Source organism: Polypterus senegalus, chromosome 13 (genome assembly GCF_016835505.1).
Source record: "Polypterus senegalus isolate Bchr_013 chromosome 13, ASM1683550v1, whole genome shotgun sequence".
Lineage (NCBI taxonomy): Eukaryota > Metazoa > Chordata > Cladistia > Polypteriformes > Polypteridae > Polypterus > Polypterus senegalus.
The window spans coordinates 22,050,348-22,071,990 of record NC_053166.1 but is presented as its reverse complement, the minus strand read 5'-3'; the positions used below and the strand labels follow the sequence as shown (position 1 = coordinate 22,071,990).

At 41.6% G+C, this 21,643-nt stretch overlaps 1 protein-coding gene across 2 annotated transcripts in view; it reads left to right on the top strand.

Annotated features, from left to right (window-relative positions):
* Positions 1-2,743: 2,743 nt before the first annotated feature.
* The window catches only part of camk2a (calcium/calmodulin-dependent protein kinase II alpha), a 410,473-nt gene continuing 391,573 nt past the window's right edge, over positions 2,744-21,643 (top strand). For both annotated transcript variants that reach the window (XM_039774535.1, XM_039774534.1), the window contains exon 1: positions 2,744-2,949. In XM_039774535.1, coding sequence (XP_039630469.1) covers positions 2,888-2,949 — 62 coding nt within the window. In that variant the 5' untranslated portion in view covers positions 2,744-2,887. The remainder of the gene's footprint in view (positions 2,950-21,643) is intronic.

The following is a 21,643-nucleotide window of genomic DNA, read 5'->3' as shown; positions in this document are numbered from 1 at the left end:
CCATACATTTACTTTATGTAGTCCATTTCCTCTGTAATGATTCAACAGATTCAAGATTACCTGCCAATCCCCCTAGCTTGATTATACAAAGGGAGTGTTGTTTGGCTGGTGCACCCCATATACACCCCCTCCGGACATACTGGAAGCTGTAGTCCTACTGGACTGCCCTGCTGGGTTCAAAGGGTGTGGCCAGGGGGAGCTACAGGGAATGACTGTCCCTACTTGGAGGGGCTCCTTGTGAGACTGCGGGTTCTCTTCAGACTCTCAATGTCCTGAACTCAATACCGTCGATAATGTGACCGAGATGAGCTGACAAATGAGGACAAATCTCAGTGAAGCCAGGGGATATACCCATAAAGTGCCAAAATGCTTTAATTATAACAGTAATCAAAACAAAAAGTGCAGTGCATCAGTTTCAATAAATATTCCATCAAACCAAGTGTCCAGTGGGGATAACAATGATCAATAAATAAATCCTTTAAAATCCGAGGATAAAATGTGCAGAAGTCAAAAAGCAGTCTCTCTCGTTATCCTCTGGCCCATCTCTGTCACTCTCTCCCCGGCTCACCCATTGCTCTCTCAGCCGGCGAAGACCCAACAGCAACGAGCACCTTCAGCCACCCTCTGTCCTGGCTTCCCTACGGACATCAAAGCCAGACCGTTGAGGGCGGCTCTCCTCACTTCGTCCTTCGTGCTCCTGTAGTTTCTCTTCGGATCCCTCTGAAGGACACCTGCCTTGCTCACCCCACTCACTCGAATATTCAGTGGGGTGAACTAGCCCCCAGAGCGCAGTCGACTAAATGCTCCTTCACGGGGCCCCAGCTCGTTCTGTCTCTTGCTATAGGTGGCCAGATCATCCTGCTAGGACTGCTCTTTCTTGTCCATTAACCTCCTTTTTCTTCACCTCCATCCTTGATGCATCTATTCATCTCTCTTTTCTTTCCATTTCTATCACCCCCTTTCTCTGGTGTTGACCTGTATATATACACATACATCTGCGGGCCCCCGTGGGCGCAGCGCCTTAATCACACACCACAGGAAGCCAATGGGGCAATCGAGAACAACCACACCCACCTGTGCAGGTGCAAATCGCTCCCATTACCCCATTAACTGGCAATCGCGCCCACGGAGACCGACACGGCTATACAGATTTTTTTTTTTTTGAAGCCACGGACCCACTATACCACACTCCTGCCTGGCACAGATGTACTTGGCCACTCTCACACAGGGGTCCGAACTGGAATCAGCAATGAACCTAATCTGAAAGTCTCTAGTGTGGAGGAAGGGAAACCAAAATATCTGAGAAAAATCCCTAATGTGTTGCAGAATGCATGAGTTTTCAATGGTACCCACTGCACTCCCATCTACTTCATTTTATTCAACCCGGAAAGGGATGTTCTCGTGAACTTATTTTTGTCCTGCAAGGGCAGTCAGTGCCTCCTGCAGTAACACAGTTGGTGTCAAGTATACTGGAAATGATTTGTGAATGGTTTATGACTGTTGACCTTGATAAACGGCTAATATTTCCACCAGAGATAGTCACTGCGACCCCCAGAACTGACTTGCTCTTGTGGTCTAACAGTATGAAGTTTGTATTAATTTCAAAGCTCTCAGTGCCCTGGGAAGATAAATCTGCAAGGTTTAAGAACAGAAACATCTGAGATACACTGAGATGGCCACAGATGCTAAGGAGCATTAATGGAAGGTGTAGATTTTTAAGAGGTTGGCTGCAGAGGATTTGTGGCAACTTCCATGGCCAGACTGAGACAGAGGAGCAAAATAGCAGCTGGTTATGGATGAGGAGGAGTGATGGCAGCTGGGATCTAAAATGATCTCTGAGCACCTATGGATGGTCAGATGTGGAGTAGGGTGCATCTGGGGTATCAATGTGTATAGTTAAACCTTCTGGAGATGTAGTCTTATGTAGGCTTAAATCAACAAATCATCTAAGAGGTAGGGTGCCCACCTGATGATTCCCAAAGCTTCTGCCACTTATCAAAATCCACCTCAAGAACATGCTCTGATCCAAGATAAGATTTGCTTCTGTAAAGGATTGAAATATCTAATCCTATGTGCTTGAACAAACAGTTTTTACAAATGATGGTGGGAACTGATAATCTAAATTGGCTTAGAATTAAGTGCTGACATTAATTGATGGGCTAGTGGCCTGTTTAGTGTTGTGTCCCACTTTACACCTACTGGCATGAGCACACTGTTCCCTAACCTGGATTAGCTGGTTAGCCATTAGACAGAGTATTCTCTTACTCCTCAAAAGAGTATCATTTCCTAAATATTTAACACACAGTGTGGCCATATTACCAGTAAGGGAAATCAGCTCTTACCTCACATTTTGCATGTGTTTTAGGCCTTCACTCACAGTTTTATAGCAAAATATCAACATGTTTTAATGTTATCTAATATGTGTTGGTTATATAATACAACAAAGTTCCACAAATTTAAGGTTTATTTGATGGATTCTTGTAGTCATGGAAACAAGTTGCTATTAATTGGCATCAAAAGAGCAGTTGCCAAGGAAATGTCGAAAATCTGTTGCTCATTGGCTGTTGAAGCAAGCAGTTGCTCTGGGAAACATTGCAGAAACCTGTAAGTTCCGTACGCGCGCATTTGTGAGCGCGCGAGGGAGAGAGAGAAGGAGAGCGAGCGGGGAGATGAGGTTGTCATAGAAACCAGGCTGTGTATCTAAGAGAAGGCTCACGGGGATTGGAGGAGGAAAAACGCCAGTCGGCCGATACAGGAGCAGGACTGTCAATCATACAGCATCTCCCTCCAGTTGAGAGTGCAGCGATAGAGACGTACGGTGGAGCGCCGGACACTCTGCGATCATCGGCATCTCTCAGAAAAATAAAAGCAAGATACGCTTTGAATCATGGCAACCATAACGTGCACCAGATTCACCGAGGAATACCAGATGTTCGAAGAATTGGGCAAGTAAGTTCATAAAAGAGAGTCGTAAAATGTCTCTAAAGTGTTTTAGTGTTCAAGACTGAACAAATGGTAACAATAAATGTATTAGTTCTGATGAGACAGGTAAGGTGGGCTGAGCCGTACCTTAGAGCATGGCATGTCATCACACAAAAGAACGCACGTTGTAGCTTAACAAACCACAAAAAGGCCGGTGCGACTAAGGGGTCCCGACTGACTGTTTTCAAACTGCAGTGCAGCTTACCTGGAGAGTGCGAGCGAGGATGCCGCGGGATATTTAAAGAAGTCCACCGATGCAGAGACGAAAAATAACGGTAGTTAGAGCCGCGCAAAAAGAAACACGCGCACACGCGACAGCGCTGCAGTTAAGCTTCAAGATGGCAAGAGTGATACGCACAGATCCTAACAAACTGGACGAATTAAAACCCCTGCTCGCTAAAAGTCAACTCTTATGTTTACCGCTCCCAAAATTTACCTTTTTTGAAAGCGTTGAAAAATTGAGTCACTTCAGTGCATCCAAAATTTCTGGCTTCGGGGATGCTGTTTAAAGGTCTGGAGTGGCCACTAAACTCTTATGCAAGATTTCGCCAGACGTTAGCTCGTCGTGTATGCGTTGGGCTGCCATAAAACAAACATCTGAGAATTCTTTATTCGCTTTGCCCTAGACAGCAGCCGATCGAAATAGCAAGGGATACAAGGCAGGAACTGGCCCGGGACGGTCGCACAGGCTCTCGAGCTCCCACACACCCGGTTTTGAGGCAACAAGTATAATATGCTGGGAGCAAATTTCCCCGAATACGGACTGAATACAAATAATCCTGCACACCGTATCACCCCATATGAACACAGCCGACACTTATAGTATTTAAAGTCTTATTCTACAAATTGAATCGGCTTACTGAGTTACATATTGTGCGAAATCGGTAAGAACAATGGGGACGAATTATCCACTTGAAATTTTGAAAAGCCAAACTGCTGTTTGGACTCTCGATAAATCTTGCATGTAGTGACCATCTCAAGACTTTTCGGTCCGCTTGACAGAAAGGCTCTGAAGGCATCCACATTCCAGCGCACTTTAAGGAATATCGATTATCTCCGCTTTTACCTCAGCCCAGCAAATCGCCAGTGTTTATTAAGTTAGATCTTGTTGTGTCAAACTAACGTTTTAAAGTGTTTGGAGGGTGGCATTGTTTTCGCACGTACACCTCTAAGTGTCCATTTAATACCTACAATTTTGCTTCGCTTGTTTCGCTAATTTACATTCATGCTACTTCACTGTAGCTTCTACGGCGGCGACACGGTGGCGCAGTACTCAGAGTTGCTGACACACATTTTCAGAGACGAGTACTTGTCTTCTGTCACTGAAGCCCGTCTCCTTTCTTCCTGTGTATCTTCTTTCTAAGATGTGCATGCGAGTTTAAAAGGAGGCTCTCGTGTTGGCCCGAGTGAATGAGTGCGAGTGTATCGGCGGGGCTCTTAAAATTTTCGACTCAACAGTGGCACTTGGCGCAGTGATAGCCTCTCAGTAAGGAAACCAGGGTTCACCTCACGGGTCCTCCCTGCGTGGAGTTTGCATATTCTCCTCGTATCTGCGTGGGTATACAGGTGCTCCGGTTTCCTCCCAATGTCCAAAGACATGCAGGTTAGGTGACACTGAACTGGCTCTGCTGTGTGTTTCGGTTTGTCCTGCGATTGATTGGCTCCCTGCATAGTTTGTTCCTGCCTTGCCCCAAATGCTTGTTGAAATAGGCTCCAGCGCCCAGATCGAGGTCTGAATTAAGCGTGTTAGAAAATGACATGATAAGAGAATTGCAGTTTACCCATTACTTGACAAAGAATCGTTTAATTCTGGGAAAGGTTATTTGCATGTGAAATTGGTCCTTTAGGCTTTTTGAAGGATCCTAACAAAATTGAACTCTTTAAGGTTACCGTACGCAGCATTTTAAAAATCTAACCATTAGGGTTTATACACATCTGTTATCATCTACTCTATCATTGAGCCTGTTACAGATCTAAATAAATAAAAGGTTTCTTCTGGAACTTTAGTGTGGATGAGAACCAAAAATGGTCCCTCTGTGACATCGCTCTAAACTTGACTTTTGATCTGGCGACTTTATGTGACATTTCAACACGGCATACAGTATTATGGTTTGATTTGAGTGCCTTTCTATCGGCTCAGAACATGTTTTAACTTGACAGTTAAATGCATTAAATTAACCCTATGATGTTTTTACTTGGCGTCACGGTGGCGCAGTGGGTAGTTAGGAGACCCGGGTTCGCTTCCCGGGTCCTCCCTACGTGAAGTTTGCATGTTTTCCCCGTGTCTGCGTGGGTTTGCTCCGGTTTCCTCCCACAGTTCAAAGACATGCAGGTTAGGTGCATTGGCGATTCTAAATTGTCCCTAGTGTATGCATGGTTTTGGGTGTGTGCGCCCTGCGGTGGGCTGGCACCCTGCACGGCGTTTGTTTCCTGCCTTGTGCCCTGTGTTGGCTGGGATTGGCTCCAGCGGACCCCCGTGACCCTGTAGTTAGGATATAGCGGGGTGGATAATGAATGAATGGATGTTTTTACTTACTTTATAATATATCGGAACATTAATCCTCTGTATAAAGCAGCCGTAATTTGCACAGCAGTTAACGTCGACACTGCGCACCAATGTTCACGTGACATTTTAAACGGATTAATTCCAGTGTCACAATCCGGATCGGCGACAGATTGGTGCGCAGCGTTTTCGGAAGTTTTTAAATCTGGCCTGAAACGTGTACCTTAGTTAAACACTTTGGTAAACGCACACCTATCAAGAACCAAATGTAGGCCTATTACCGACTGTGCCCATCCAGATGCCAAACCTGCTGTATGCATAGTAGGGTCGCGTGGAAGCGTTTTTTAGAGTTTTTAGATGTCCGCTATGTTCGTTTAATACAAAAATTATACATTTAAACAGGGGTTTTAAAAGCGCGGAGCTTTCGCACCTCTAATTTGGTTTAAATATTTGTTTTGAAATGGAAGCGGTGTCCACTTCTCGAGTTAGAAATCATTGTTATCCATGCCACGATTTCAGAGGCCATGCATGTTTGGCTATCGTATATGGCACCTTTCACAACAAGCCATTTCACAAAGCTCTGCACACTTAATAACGATGGAAGAATAGTTCAGAAAAAAGTACCGTGAAATTTGACAATAGATAAATAAATAAATAAATAATAACAACACGAAATAGGAGTATAAATAATTAACTGTGTCACAAAATATTTATTTATGTATTACTTATATATCCATTTATTTCACTTTCACGCACATAAAACGAAATAAGCCTTGAAATGAAACCTGTCACACTCATCAAAATTGAGATGGCGAGAGTACTGATTTTTTACTGGTAATTAGTTGGTAGAGCGTAGGTGAAACTTCGGCTATCATGTGCTACTTTCCTATAACAGGCACGTCAGGTGAAAACTCCTAACGATGAACTAAAGTAATCGCTCTTCACAGTAATTCTAGACAACTTTTTTTTCTGGCACTCGTATCAGACGCGCACAGTCACAATTTTGAGCATGCGCAAAGACCCTCAGCCAGACACCGTTGACTCTACGGGGGATTCACCAATCACATAACAGTATTCGTTAGAGCCCGCCCACTCAACACTGACCGGTGAAAGTGCAGTTGTCTTTTTAAGGCTTATAGCAAGTTGAGTGTGGTGTCAATAAAATAAATAAAACGAAGAAATCATTCAATAAATACATAAACCAGAAAGAAAAATGTCTTTCTGCCAAAACATACCTACAATTTATGTTATTTATTTATTGTCACATTTCACATTACTTTTATATTTATTTTTCAATTTTCCCCGAAGTATTCCTCCATGATATCACATATTATGTAGCTTAAACAATATCCAAGATGGGCTGTAACTGAGCAGACGTTTGTGAATTCATTCATTAATTAATTTTGTGGTGAGCTATCTTAACTGTTTCAGTTTCCTTGGACCATTCGTTTAGGAATCCCGTAACCAGTAGGCGGCTCTACTCAGCTGGGAGGAATATTAAACCCCAGACGTGCTCTTCCTTTGATTGGTGGTATGATAATTAAGGACCACATTTTAGTCAAACACCTCGACATAAAATTAAGATTAAAGATCTAAGGAAGGCTTGCCGATTTTAAAATGTAAGATGAACTGTTTTACATCGGTGTTGATCCTCACACAGAAAACACAAATGCATTTATTGGCATTATGGTAATGCCGAATGTGAAACAATTCATCTTCCTTGAAAACGCTCCAAAATTCCAAAAGGGGGGATTTTGAGCTCGGCGGCAGTAGAAGTGCATACGGCTGATTAAACCCCAAGCTGACTTTGCTGCTACGCAAAATCAGATGCCTTACTTACAGGGAAATTTCTGCCAAAAAAAAAATGTTTTCACTGGCAATGGATTTTGTGTCAGATGGTGTCAGCCTAGGATACCATCTGAAACGGCCGAGTGTTTAGTGTCATAATTTCAGCCTTTAATCCAGTCTTGAGCCGATAAGGAGACGAGAATAATAATAAAAAAAAATGTTACTGTGAGTAGCGGCCGCTGTGCGTGTGTCGCCGGCTCAGTCAGCACTGAGGGCAGCCCTACACTGGAAATGACACGACAAAATAACTAAACACGGCAGTGGTCATTCTGTTATAAGAAGAAAAGTGTCCCACTGTTTAGACTTCAGATTATGCTATGTTAGCTAGTACTAATGTTACTAGTACATTAAGCCAGGGGCGGCACGGTGGCGCAGTGGCAGCGCTGCTGCCTCGCAGTTAGGAGACCTGGGTTCGCTTCTCGAGTTAGTCCTCCCTGCGTGGAGTTTGTATGTTCTCCCCCTGTGTACGTAGGTTTCTTCCCACAGTCCAATGACATGCAGGTTAGGTGCACTGGTGATTCGTAATGTGCTGTGCCGTGGGCTTGCGCCCTGTGTTGGCTGGGACTGGCTCCAGCAGACCCCCGTGACCCTGTAGTTAGGATATAGCAGAATGGATGGTAAGTCAAGCAAAATGACACCTTTTATTGGCTAACTAGAAAGATTAGAATATGCAGGCTTTCGAGGTATATTGCCACTTAGCCAATAAAAGGTGTCATTTTGCTTGACTTCTCTCTCTATGTTAGCTATGAATTCAAGTTTATGAAGTAGACAAACGAATTCTTATACATCTGAGGTAAGGAGTTAACCCGGCCGAAGTGAATAGACTGTCCATTTCTAAATGATAGAAACGTAGTTATAAAAACATTAAACCGGTCAGATACTATATACATGTAGCACAATTGTAAAAGTTTTGACCATATTAAAATAAAAAAGGAAGGCAGCTGGGCATAGCGGTTAAGGCTTTGGACTTCAGACCATCAAGTTGTGGGTTCAAATTCTGCCATTGGCACTGAGTGACCCTGAATAAGTCACTTGACCCGCCTGTGCATCAACTGGAACACTAAAAGAAATGTAACAGATTATACCCTAAATGTTGTAAGTCACCTCGGATGAAGGTATCATCAGCCAGATAAGTAAATGTAAAAAGGGTCTTGTTCAGAAAGCGGACACCACTTGAGACGACCATCCCCTCGCCCAAACACTAACCTTAAGGTCAATAAAATAGGTCCCTGAGATTAAGTCACTATTTTAGGGCTACAATGATAACAGAAATGTGAAACCTACTTATATACCTAATGATAATTACTGTGAAACAACCAAGTGGTGTCCGCTTTCTGAACAAGAGCCTGTAAAAATAATAATCTTGTTTGCAGTTCCTTTATCATCACTCTTACAAATATCATTTCTTCAATGGCACTTTACTGGGTTGTGTGGCTCCTCGCAGACTCAAAGAGCCATTTAATTCAGGGAAGTGTTCTTGTACATGAAATTAATTCTTTGGGCTTTTAAAAAGGTTCCTAACATGTGGACAAGACATACATCTTTAACTTTTAAAAAGAATGGTTCTTTAATGGCACTTTATGTTTATTTACTGGGTTGTGTGGTTCCTTGTAGAACTTTTGCTTGACAAAGCACCATTTTATTCTGGTGAGGGTACAATACATATGAAGTTGGTTCTTTGCGCTTTGAAAAACTTCCTAATGTCTAGAAGAAGTCTGACATTTCAAATGGATGTAAATAGCGGGACTCTATCAGATTAAGAAAACCCTGACATAGCGTGTGTTACAGTACAAGAGTCACCCAGTCAGTCATTTTCTAACCCACTTTGTCCTGAACTGGGTCACGAGGGGCTGCTGGAGCCTAACCCAGCTAGCACAGGGCACAAAGGTAGGGTCAAACCCAGAACAGGATGCCTGTCCATCGCAGGGTGAACCCACACACACATACACACACACACACACACACACACACACACACACACTAGTGACAATTTAGGGTCACCAGTCCACCTAACCTGCATGTCCTTGGACTGTGGGAGATAACCCATACGGGCACAGGGAGAACATGCAAATTCAATGCAGGGAGGACCGAGGAGGTGAACCCACAGTACGAGAGTCCTTTTAGAATTAAGAGCCATTGTTATGTTGTAAATCTGTTACCATCTGTTCATAGTCATTTACTGTATGGACCCATGTTGCAGATCCAAATAAATGATCGTGTGGATGGTTCTTTACGGAATCAAAAATGAATCTTCTATGGCATCGCCCTGAAGACCCACTCCGGTGCCTTTATTTTTAAGAGTGATAGGATACTAACAGATCAAGAAAATGTGAACTTACCCACTCTGACTGTATGCAGAAAGAGTCCTTTTTAAAATCAGGAACCCAGTGATATTTCAAATATCTGTTATCATCTATTTATGGCTATTTATGGATCCCCGGTTACAAATCCAAATGAAGAAAGGTTCTTTCTGGAGCCTTAATGTGAATCATTCTTTTGGGGAACCAAAAACGGTTCCCCTATGGCAGAGGTGTCCAACTTTGGTCCTGGAGGGCTGCAGGTTTTCCTTTTTGTGACTTTCTTAATCAGTGACCAGTTTCTTTTGTTAATTGATGTCTCTTTCCTTCATTTTATTTGCCTCGTTTTTTAAGATCCAATTCACTTAATTTGATGGCAGGCAAACAAACATGAGATGTGAAGTGAGCCAACAGATGACCAGCTAAGCCAAGGCCTCAAATTCCATCCAATTTCTTCCTTGGAAACCAACTTTTGAGGTTCATTAACTTCGTTATTTCATTCCAGGGCTTGCAGATGCTCTCATTCTGCCAAAGCGGACATTTCCAAAATTGTTGATTCTCTTTTGTCCGAGACCACCATCAAAGTGTTTTGTGGACCTGAGCAGACCAACATTGCTGAGACCTTCACCTTTCTCTTAATTTCAGATCTTGCTTGATGGGCACAGGTTAGCTGCTCATGTGTTGGTCTGTTTTGTATCTCAATATTGTTTGGCTGCTAATTAAGGATAAAAGAAGCAAATGAGGCAGATGAGTCTTAAATAGCAAGTCAATTAAAATTTGAACAAAAGAACTTATCACTAATGAAGAAAAGGGTTAGATGAAAACCTGCAGTTACAGCGGCCCTCCAGGATCGGAGCTGGATACCCATACCTTATGGCATCGCTCTGAAGATCCACTCGGACACCTTTAGTTTTAAGAGTGCATCTTAAGATGTGAGGCAACTGCTGTGCCTCCACAAGGTTCATAGACTTCCTATTGAGTGCATTATCTTCAAATGCGACACTTCCTTACAGCCATACTCTACATCAAAGTCTTAGCTGAGCTGGTGAAGTTATTTTTTATTGCATAATAGCACAATGTGAAACATATTATGTGTTATTATAATAGCCATAAATTTTAAAACCAATAGTCACAATATAGCAGATAATATCACACATTGAACATAAAGTGTGTGCAACGTGGCAGTTGGTTTTTCCCAAAGGAATGTGTAATGTATAACACACCTAAATCCACCTTAATAAAAGGGTAACTGTCTCTCTGTCTCTCTCTCTCTGTCCATCCAGTTGGTATGTCTCTGTCAATCCAAAAGTGGACATGTCACAAACATTTTTGGTAATTAAATGCATTGCATTTGTTATTCCAACACACAGCACATGACAAATGTTTTTAGTAGTAAAATGCGTTGTATTTGTCATTCTAACAGATGGCACATCACAAACATTTTTTGTAATAAAACGCATTGCATTTGGAATTTCTACAGATGGTGCCACACAAGCATTTACGTCAGTAAAACTAATTGCATTTGTCATTCCAACAAATGGGACATGACAAATGTTTTTAGTAGTAAAATGCATTGTATTTGTCATTCTAACAGATGGCACATCACAAAAGTTTTTGTAATTCAATGCATTGCATTTGCAATTTCTACAGATGGTTCCACACAAGCACATATGCCAGTAAAACTAATTAAATTTGTCATTCCAACAAATGGCGCATGATAAACATTTTTAGCAGTAACTAGGGGGCTCCAACCACTGCTCGCTTCACTCGCCCACCCCCGGGTTTGATTTAGCGGATATACAATTTAAAGAGATTGTTATTTTCATGGGAATTGTTACATATGCATTATTTTCACTTTTACTTTAAAACTTTTATAAAAACAATACTGGTTCTTTATTTCTGGCCCCAGGCGTGCTTAAATCTCTTTCTCACAGGACGTATAACGTGCTCGTGTTTTGAAGGGTGGGGGAGGGGAGGCTGATTGCATGCTAAGGAGATGCCGTCGGATAATCTGCTGGCTTGTTGCTGCTGCTGCTGGAGAGCTGCGTGTTCTGCTTGTCGCGCTGCGCGTCGATCATTGAAAAGCCAGTACAGCAGCTGTCCTTTTGCCACTTTGTGTCTCTGCTGCTCGCGTTGTAAAGGGGGGTTGAGAGGGGCTGAACGCATGACTAGGGAAAGCGGTCGGATCATCTGGTGGCTTGCTGCTGCTGCTGCTGGCGAACTGTGTGTTCTGCTTGTCACTTGTTTTAAGAGCTGGGTGCACATGATGTGTGTCTGCCAAAAGCATTCCAACAACTGCTAGGTTAATCATCCGTAAACTTGTTTTAAACGTTGTCTCATTTCCTTGTCTCTCGTGATGTTAAAGTGTCTCTCGTGGGACGTCAAATTGTCTTCCGAGAAGATCACATCTCGTCTCCCTAGTCTCCCTCCTAAGATTTTTTTTTTTTTATAATAGAGAGATATGCGTTGCACTTTCCATTCTAACAGATGGCACATCACAAACATTTTTTGTAATACAATACATTGTATTTGCCATTCCAACAGATGGTGCCTCACAGGCATTTATGGCAGTAAAACTAATTGCATTTGTAATTCCAGTATATGGTGCATCAGAAGCATTTTTAGTAATACTACGCATTGCATTTTCCATTCTAACAGATGGCACATCACAACCATTTTTTCGAATACAATACATTGTATTTGCCATTTCAACAGATGGGGCATCACTAACTTTTTAGTACTAAAATGCATTGCATTTGTGCATCACAAGCATTAACACAGCTTTTATGAACCCCATGCCAATTGGCATATAACAGAGACATGTGGATTGCTTGGTGAACTGCAAATGTTAACGCTGAGGTCTGTGACGATTATTTAGATTTCATCCCATCTTAGTCAGGTAGCACAGCTATCAAGGTGTATGTTGGTAATGTTTTGCATCTGGTTTGGGATGTTACTGTATAAAATACACATTGATAATGTTCTCTTTGTAACAGCCTTGTTAAGTGGCTACTGCACTGTTAAGCTGAGGCTGGGTCCATTAGCACAGTTGTGCCTCGACCCTGACATGTATAACAGTGCCCCTGTGTCTGTCTATTGTTATTTACAACATGAAGGTTATTCCATGTGACAATACACCGAAGATTTCATACAAAGGTGTGCATTGCTGTCTTGAGAGAAGTGGGGAAACTGGATCTAACCAGATAGAAGAAGATAGAAATAGAGATTTGAATCTAACTAGGATAAAGGAAGAAGTGGAAGGTCCAGATACACATCCTCACAAGAGGATAAGTCCATTCCACATATTTATGTTTCTTTATGTAAAGAAAAGCTTTAAACATTTGTATGTAATATACTGTACTCTTAACCAGTTTCCGCTATATTGTAAAAACTCTTGAATTTAATTCATGGGGCATTAAGGTTAGACTACACTGCGTACTGGTGAGACAGCACCTGGGATACTGTATGTAGTTCTGGTCACCACGCTACAGAAGTGACATAACAGCTCTTGAAGATGTGCAGCGGAGAGCAACCAGATGCATCCCAGGACTTAAGATCATGTCCTACTGTGAGTGAACTCTTTAGTCTCAAGCAGGAGAGAGGAGTATGTGGGGACCTAATCCTGGTATTGAAAATTCTCAATGGGATCAATCCAGCCATATTCCTTCAACTCACACTGCAAATCCCACATTCCGGGACACCAGTGGAAATTAAGGGGAAGTGCATTTAAGAGGGAAGCCAGGAAGCACTTCTTTACTCAGAGGTGGGTCAAATCATGGAGTTGAAGCAAAGAGTTGAGGGGATCTGGAAGAAAGCAGAGACCTTGGCCACTTTTAAGAAGGTTCTGGATGAAATATTGGGAGAGCTAAACAAATGAGCCTGATGGACTGAATCTCATCTGTCATTTTTTAATGTTCTTGTGTTGTTCTTACAGAGGTTAGAGTATCCTATAGTTACTGATGTCCTCCACCGATCATATTAGGATATTAGGGTTAAAGCAGGATCTCATTTTTCTCAAGAGAGTCACTGCAGCTTTGGTTATGTAACGTAAATTAAATCGATAAAAGAGAACTTACTTTTTACGCTCAGGTAAATTTAAACTTACATTCACAAATGGAGCTTGAATTATGCATCAAGTGCCCTCAGGAAGATGGACTGGAAGAAGCATTTCCAATTTATAATTGGCGACAGCCCTTATACAACGTAATTCCCATTTAAGTAAATGACTTTAAAACTTTCCAGCGTGGATCTTAGTTGCTCCTCCTTTTGTACTTCTTGAGTTGGCCTTTAGGCTTTAGCAGCTTGTCATTGTGTTTCCCTTGATTCTGTGTCATGAAAGCATTTCTTTTCAAGCTCTCGACTGTTAGGCCTTATGTTTTGCAAAGTACATAAGATGTTGGTGGTTTGAATCTTCTGATGGGTCTCATTATGAGTGTTCAGAGGTCAAGAAGCTTGAGCACAGTCAAACTTGTCTCAGTGGTGGCAGTGACCTGTACCAATCGTGCCAATTGCCTTCAGAAAATGTGATGTTCCTATGAAGCTTCTGTGAGGCAGCGTCCATTTCATTCTCTTCCCCAGTTGTCTTTATCCATCCATCCATCCATTATCCAACCCGCTATGTCCTCACTACAGGGTCTCGGACGTCCGCTGGAGCCAATCCCAGCCAACACAGGGCGCAAAGCAGGAAACAAACCCCGGGCAGGGTGCCAGCCCACCGCAAGGCACACACACACCAAGCACAATTTAGGATCGCCAATACACCTAACCTGCATGTCTTTGGACTGTGGGAGGAAACCCACGCAGACACGGGGAGAACATGCAAACTCTACGCAGGAAGGACCCGGGAAGCGAACCCAGGTCTCCTAACTGCGAGGCAGCAGCGCTACCCACTGCACCACTCCAGTTGTCTTTAATTAGATTTAAATCTTTTGGACATCTTTTCTGACAGTACCACTGTTCACTTTTTTCTTAAGCTGGCCTCAGTTTTTAAAAATGCAATGATGCCCATTAGGTGGTTTTGTGCTGCTGCCTACAGTGACTATGAAATTGTTGTAGGGGCCATAGTGGAAGGAGAGACTTCATCCTCCATACTGGCCAGGAAGCTATAATGGAATGATTGGGTAAATGGGCATACTGGGAGCAGTTCATTCCCCCACACGACAGGTGGCAGTATTCCTCCGGGCTGAACTAGATTAGGAGACCTGTGAGATGGCATGAGAGTTTGAGTCCTGAAACGCAGTCCTTATGGGGTCTTTGGTTACTGCCAGAGGGTGGACTGCTCTGGTTACCACGTGACCTGGAAGTGCTCTAAAAGACCACCAGAAGTAATTCCCAGGTCAGATTTAAAAGATAGTCCTCTGCCTCACTTGATGCAGTCAGAGTCGGGACCAGCGGGCAACACTCTATAGGAGGTAGAAGAAGAGAATTTATATTTGTGTATTGTGGTTGGTGTTTGTATAAGGAAGGTGTTGGAAGCAAATGAAAACCTTTTATTTAAACCAGGTATTACTGTGTCTGTGGTATGGGGCTCATTGTCTCCCCTTTGTGGTTACATTGCCTTTAAATAATAAGTCATCCATACCTCACGTGAACTGCTCCATGGTTTGGTTCGTACTGTGCCAAGACCACCACGTCCAAAGCGTTTTTGATACAGTTGTTTTGGTTTGCTTAATTATGATTCATGTGTTCAACAACAACAACAACATGAACTGGAATAAGGGGTTAAAAAAATTCCAAACAAATTTGCCATGAAAACACCCCAAAGCAATGTTTTGTTCTTCCTTGTTTTTTACATTAACATTTCATTTGGATTTGAGAAATGTACAGGTGTTCTTGGTGAAGGTGCCATATAAAAAAAGAGCTCAGAGGTACAGTCATATGAAAAAGTCATGTTGATCTATGCAGAGATTGAAGCATTTATATACAGTCATATGAAAAAGTTTGGGAACCCTTCTTAATTCTTTGGATTTTTGTTTATCAATAAATAGTTGAGCTTTCAAAGTAGCAACTTCCTTTTAATATGCGACATGTCTTATGGAAACAGTAGTATTTCAGCAGTGGCATTAAGTTTATTGGATTAATAGAAAATATGCAATATGAATCATTAAAAAAATTAGGTGCATACATTTGGGCACCTCAACAGAGATATCACATCAATACTTAGTTGCTCCTCCTTTTGTGAATATAACAACCTCTAGATGCTGTCCTTCTATAGCCTTTGATGAGTGTCTGCATTCTGGATGGAGGTATTTTTGACCATTCTTCCATATAAAATCTCTCCAGTTCAGTTAAATTTGATGGCTGTCGAGCATGGACAGCCTGCTTCAAATCATCAATCGTCAGGGGACTGTGACGGCCATTCCAGAACATTGTACTTCTCCCTCTGTATGAATGCCTTTGTAGATTTCGAACTGCGTTTTGGGTCCTTGACTTGTTGGAATATCCAACCCCTGCGTAACTTCAACTTTGTGACTGATGCTTGAACATTATCCTGAAGAATTTGTTGATATTGGGTTGAATTCATCCGACCCTCAACTTTAACAAGGGCCCAAGTCCCTGAACTAGCCACACAGCCACACAGCCCCACAGCATGATGGAACCTCCACCAAATTTGACAGTAGGTAGCAGGTGTTTTTCTTGGAATGCGGTGTTCTTCTTCCTCCATGCAAAGTGCTTTTTGTTATGACCAAATAACTCAATCTTTGCCTGATCAGTCCAAAGCACTTTGTTCCAAAATGAATCTGGTTTGTCTAAATGAGCATTGGCATACAACAAGCAACTCTGTTTGTGGTTTGAGTATAGAAAGGGCTTCTTTCTCATCACCCTGCCATACAGATGTTCTTGGTGCAAATTGTGCTGAATTGTAGAACGATGTACAGATACACCATCTGCAGCAAGATGTTCTTGCAGGTCTTTGGAGGTGATCTGTGGGTTGTCCGTATCCATTCTTACAATCCTGCTCATATGCTGCTTCTGTATTTTTCTTGGCCTGCCAGATCTGCAGGGTTTAACAGCAACTGTGCCTGTGGCCTTCCATTTCCTGATTCCATTCCTTACAGTTGAAACTGACAGTTTTAACCTCTGAGATGGCTTTTTGTAGCCTTCCCCTAAACCACAAGACTGAACAATCTTTGTTATCAGATCTTTTGAGAGTTGCTTTGAGGATGCCATGCTGTCTGTCACTCTTCAGAGGAGAGTCAAAGGGAAGCACAACTTGCAATTGACCACCTTAAATACTTTTTACCACTCATTATTGGACACTCCTGTCTATGAAGTTCAAGGCTAACAAGCTCATCCAGCCAATTTGGTGTTGCCAGTCATCAGCATTGAGCAGTGACGGGCATTCAAATCAACAAAATTACAAGGGGACCCACATTTCTGCACAGCCAGTTTTTCACATTTGGTTTAATTTCATGCAACTAAATACTGCTTCACTAAAAATCTTTATTCGGAAAACACCCCAGGACTCAGATGTTCCTAGGAAATGAAAGACATACCACTGTTATCTGTTTTGTTGAAAGGAGAGTCAATTATTATGCAGGCTGAGAGGGGTTCCCAAACTTTTTCATATGACTGTAAAAGGATACAATTGTCCATCAAAGCTTATTCATAATGGCCAGGCTGGGAACCAAGCCCATGACTCTGGAGTTGTGATGGAATCGCCATAACCAATGTGTCACCACGACAGAACCCAGTCAAGGTTGTTGTGTCATAATAAATAAAGTCTTTCTCAGGCTACATCCACACTACTTAGGGTTGCCAGATTAGAAAATTAGAAATATGGGACTCTCTTAAAATCTATCTCTATATATTACTACATATATAAATTTATACATGCCCCCTACACACCCAAACCAATATATTTTATAAAAGTAGAGACATAAGTTAAAAACATAAAGCAAGGATTTTAATGGGTTATGAGGAAAAACAAAAGTAAAATCATTTGAAAATTATTTACTGAAAGTGCAATTACATACACCACAGTTTGCTTCAAAACTGCTTCTGCCTTGTTTGGTAAATGTCCATTCCCTGGAATATTCAGTACGAAATTTACACTTAAGTTTTGGCATCTGGGATGGATGGATGGATGGATAGATTATTTTTTAATTAGAAAAAAAGTGGGCCGTGGCAAATAGTAACAACACACTTTGTTGACCGTCATTGGATGTTATAATGCTGATCCAGAACTGCAGAGCAGCGCGGCTGGAGACCAAAACGGTGAGAGTGTCGCTGTCCTCAGCCAACCACAGTAACTGAGCAAGTTGCAAACAGGCAGCAAACACGAGTTTCCTCATTACATCTGGGTTATTTTCATCAAGAGAGTCTGAGAAAAGAAAGTATAATTACTTATAAAGTTACAACTAAGTACCGTATGAAGGTAGTAAAAATATATTTTTTTACGAAATTTGAAAATGAACATTTGGGTGTTCCTAAAAGGTCAGTATGGGACAGGGGACAAAATGATCAAATATGGGTCATGCCCCACATATACAGTAAGGGACGTCTGGCAACCCTAACACTACTACATTTTTTTTTTAATAAATGCAAACATTAGTCCTCATTTTCACCATTCCTTTATACACTAACATCTTGTTTTTAACCTCTGAATACAGGGGCCTTTGAAAATGGCCTTCAAAGCTGTTTATATCTGACAGCATTGCGGTGCCGATGGGTGAAAATGAAAAGTTTTGACATCACACTGTGATTGGTTCATGCTTATCACATGACCCTTCCCTGATTGGATCGGTTCATAATTATCACATAACCCTTCCCTGGTAGGAGTGGGTCATGCTTATCACATGACCCTTCTCTGATTGGATCGGTTCATACTTATCACATGACCCTTCCCTGGTAGGAGTGGTTCATACTTATCACATGACCCTTCCCTGATGGGATTGGTTCATACTTTAACATGGCCCTTCCCTGGTAGGAGTGGTTCATGCTTATCACATGACCCTTCCCTGATGGGATCTGTTCATACTTATCACATGACCCTTGCCTGGTAGGAGTGGGTCATGCTTATCACATGACCCTTCCCTGATTGGATTGGTTCAAGCTTATCACATGACCCATCTCTGACGGGATGCTACTCATTACATTTTCTCAGCCTCTTTGCTCACCTTATACTCAAGTGTTACTCTCAATAATAATTTCACCTCATTGTCAAATCAAACAAAACAATCTGTTCTTTTTTGCTTTTCATGTTTGCCATTGTTCTTCTCTGTGTGTAAATGAAAGCTGTAAATGAATGTCTGGCTTGTTTTCACCGATGTGCACAAGTAGAATGTAAGCAAACCTGTACAGTATGTCATATGCATTTTCAGTCATATTAGCAGGGCTAGAGATACTACTTTCTTCAATGATGGGAAAGTGCTAGTATGGACAGAGATTGTTTTCAAATAATGATGCCATTTTTTCAATGATAGTGTAGTAGTGTGTGGCCATAACCACAGGATAGAGAATCAGTCCTTCTTGTATTACATTAAAGATGTCTTGGTTCAAAGCTAAACAGCCTCATAACCATTCCATGGAATTTCAGTCCTTAGCTCCATACATGCCAGTTTCACAGTGATGTGTATTTCCTTTTAGTTTGACATTTCTAAGACATGCCTGCTTTAAACACTGTTAACAATATTTACAGTGAAAGTTTCTATCCTTCATAAATGATTGCATTTTAGTATTGAACAGGGCACAAAAGCCTGCAGCAACAGAATAACAAAGCCATTACACCAAAAATACAGATCATGATTTCAGGATCCAGTTGCACTTGCCCTGCTGTGTTGGTTTTGCCCTGCAGCATTGCACAACATTAAGGACACAGACACGTTGCGCTCTCCATGTGTGGTTGTCTTGGATTTCTGGCCAGCTGCATTTACCTTATGGATGGTTATCTATGTATCATAAAATGCCAAGGTCTACCCATCTGTGTCCTGATTACTCATGAACTTAATTTTTGCCCGCGATTGAAAGCTTATGACCTGATACGTTCTGGAATTTTAAAGCATTTCATGTAGCAGCAAACTGACCTGGTCTTATGAGTTTTTTATGACAAGTGATAGGCAGACAAAGTGACATGTTGAAAAGAAAAAGAAAATGTGACATCTGCTGACTGTTAAGCAAACTGAATAGGCCAAAGACTTGATGAAGAACACCATAGCTGGAGGATGAAGAAGAAGAAGAGCAGTGCCTTCTTCTGAGAATCAAGTGTGGAAAAAAGAATAGAAAAGCAATAAAGACAGAGAAATGTGCTTGACCAGGGGTCTGCATGTAACCACTCTAGAGAGAATGATGAGTGTCAAGAGTGGGATACAGGAGGCTAGAACGACAAATACAGAGAAATGCATGTGACTGGGGGTCCACATGTAGCTGCTGAGGAGTGTCAAGTGTGGGTGTGGAGTACAGAATGCTAGATCGACAAAGATGGAGTGTAACAACTGGGGCTCCGAGTATAACAACTGGGGCCAAACTAAAGAGCGTCAAGTGCAGGACTCAGAATGCAAGTATGGCAAAAATGGTTACATTCTAGGGCTAGAACCTTGATCATGGTCTTGATCAAAAGCATCTTGGCAAACGTGCTTGCACTTATTGGTTTCTTATGGTGAAGTGACAGGCAAACAAGGAGGCTGATGCTATGTATATTAGTAATGGATACAGAATGCTTGAACAACAAAGATGGACAGATGTGTGCAGCCAGTGGATTAAGTGTAACTACCAGCTGATGAGCATCAAGTGTGGGATACAGAATGCTAAGATGGAGAAATAAAAATGTGCCAGAGGTCCATGTGTAGCTACTGGGGCGAGAATAAACAGTGTCAAGTGTGGGATACAGAATGCTGGAATGATAAAGATGAAGAAATGCACGTGGTCTTTATATTTTAGGTACGTTAGGGGGCTTCGCTCCCTACTTGCTTCGCTTGCCAAACACCCGTTTTTGTTTTTCTGGATACACACTTTTAAGATTTTTTTTCTTTGAATTGTTGCTATTACATTTGTTTCACTTTTATTTCAGAAATTCTGTAAAACCAATATTTGGAATCTTTTCAGTACTAACGTGCTGAGTCTTTTTAATGAGGTCAGTGAGACGTGAGTTTAATGACTTTGTACCATAATTCAGGGTAGCTTTCTCTGTTTGGAATTTCAGAACAGACAAAATGAACTTCATCATCAGCAGTTAATCATTTTTTTTTTGCAAAGTAACCAATAAATTCATGAGCGGTAAACTCCGTTTTCAAAATTCTCTTGACTTAAACTTCAAAGCCTTTCAATATTTACATACCAATGTCCATATATTCGATCTCTATTCTCCGAGTAATAATTTCTCTTTCTTTGCGCTAATGCGATGTTTACTGTCTTTGTTTTGACACGGTCGTTTGCTGCTTTCATATTCTGTATCTTGCTCTGTATGTGTCTCGCGCCTACGTTTTTTTTGAGTCTTTTGAATTGCAGTTCTCATTTTCTCTAACCTGCTCTGCATGTGTTTGGCTGTCCTTGTTTTTTAGCCTTTTTATGACGTTTTACTTTGTTTTCTACTCTTTGTCTTTTATTTCTGACCTCGTTTTATCCTGCTTTTTTTTCAATGCCACCTGGTCCGTGGTGATTATTTTCCCTTTTTCGAGTAATAATTTCCATTTGTTTGCGCTCCTGCGATCGTTACTTTCTTTTTTTTTATACTTTTTAATTTTCCTACTTTCATATTCTTTAATTTTCTCCACATGTGTATCGCGCCAACATTTTCTTTTGAGCCTTTTGAATTCCACTGCTTTCATAATCTCTGACCTGCTCTGCATGTGTATAGCGCCAACATCCCGATTGGACATGCTTTTTTTTTCAATTCCACTTGGCTGATAATTACTTTCCATATTTTCTGAATTTGCATCTAGATTATTCTTTTTCTTTTTTTTTTCTCTCCAACGCTTTTGCGTCTCTTTTCTCCGCGCTGCTTTCTTCTTCACTTAGTCGTCTATGTTTCATTTATAACGTATTGTCTTTATACACTTTATATGCGCTGAGAGCC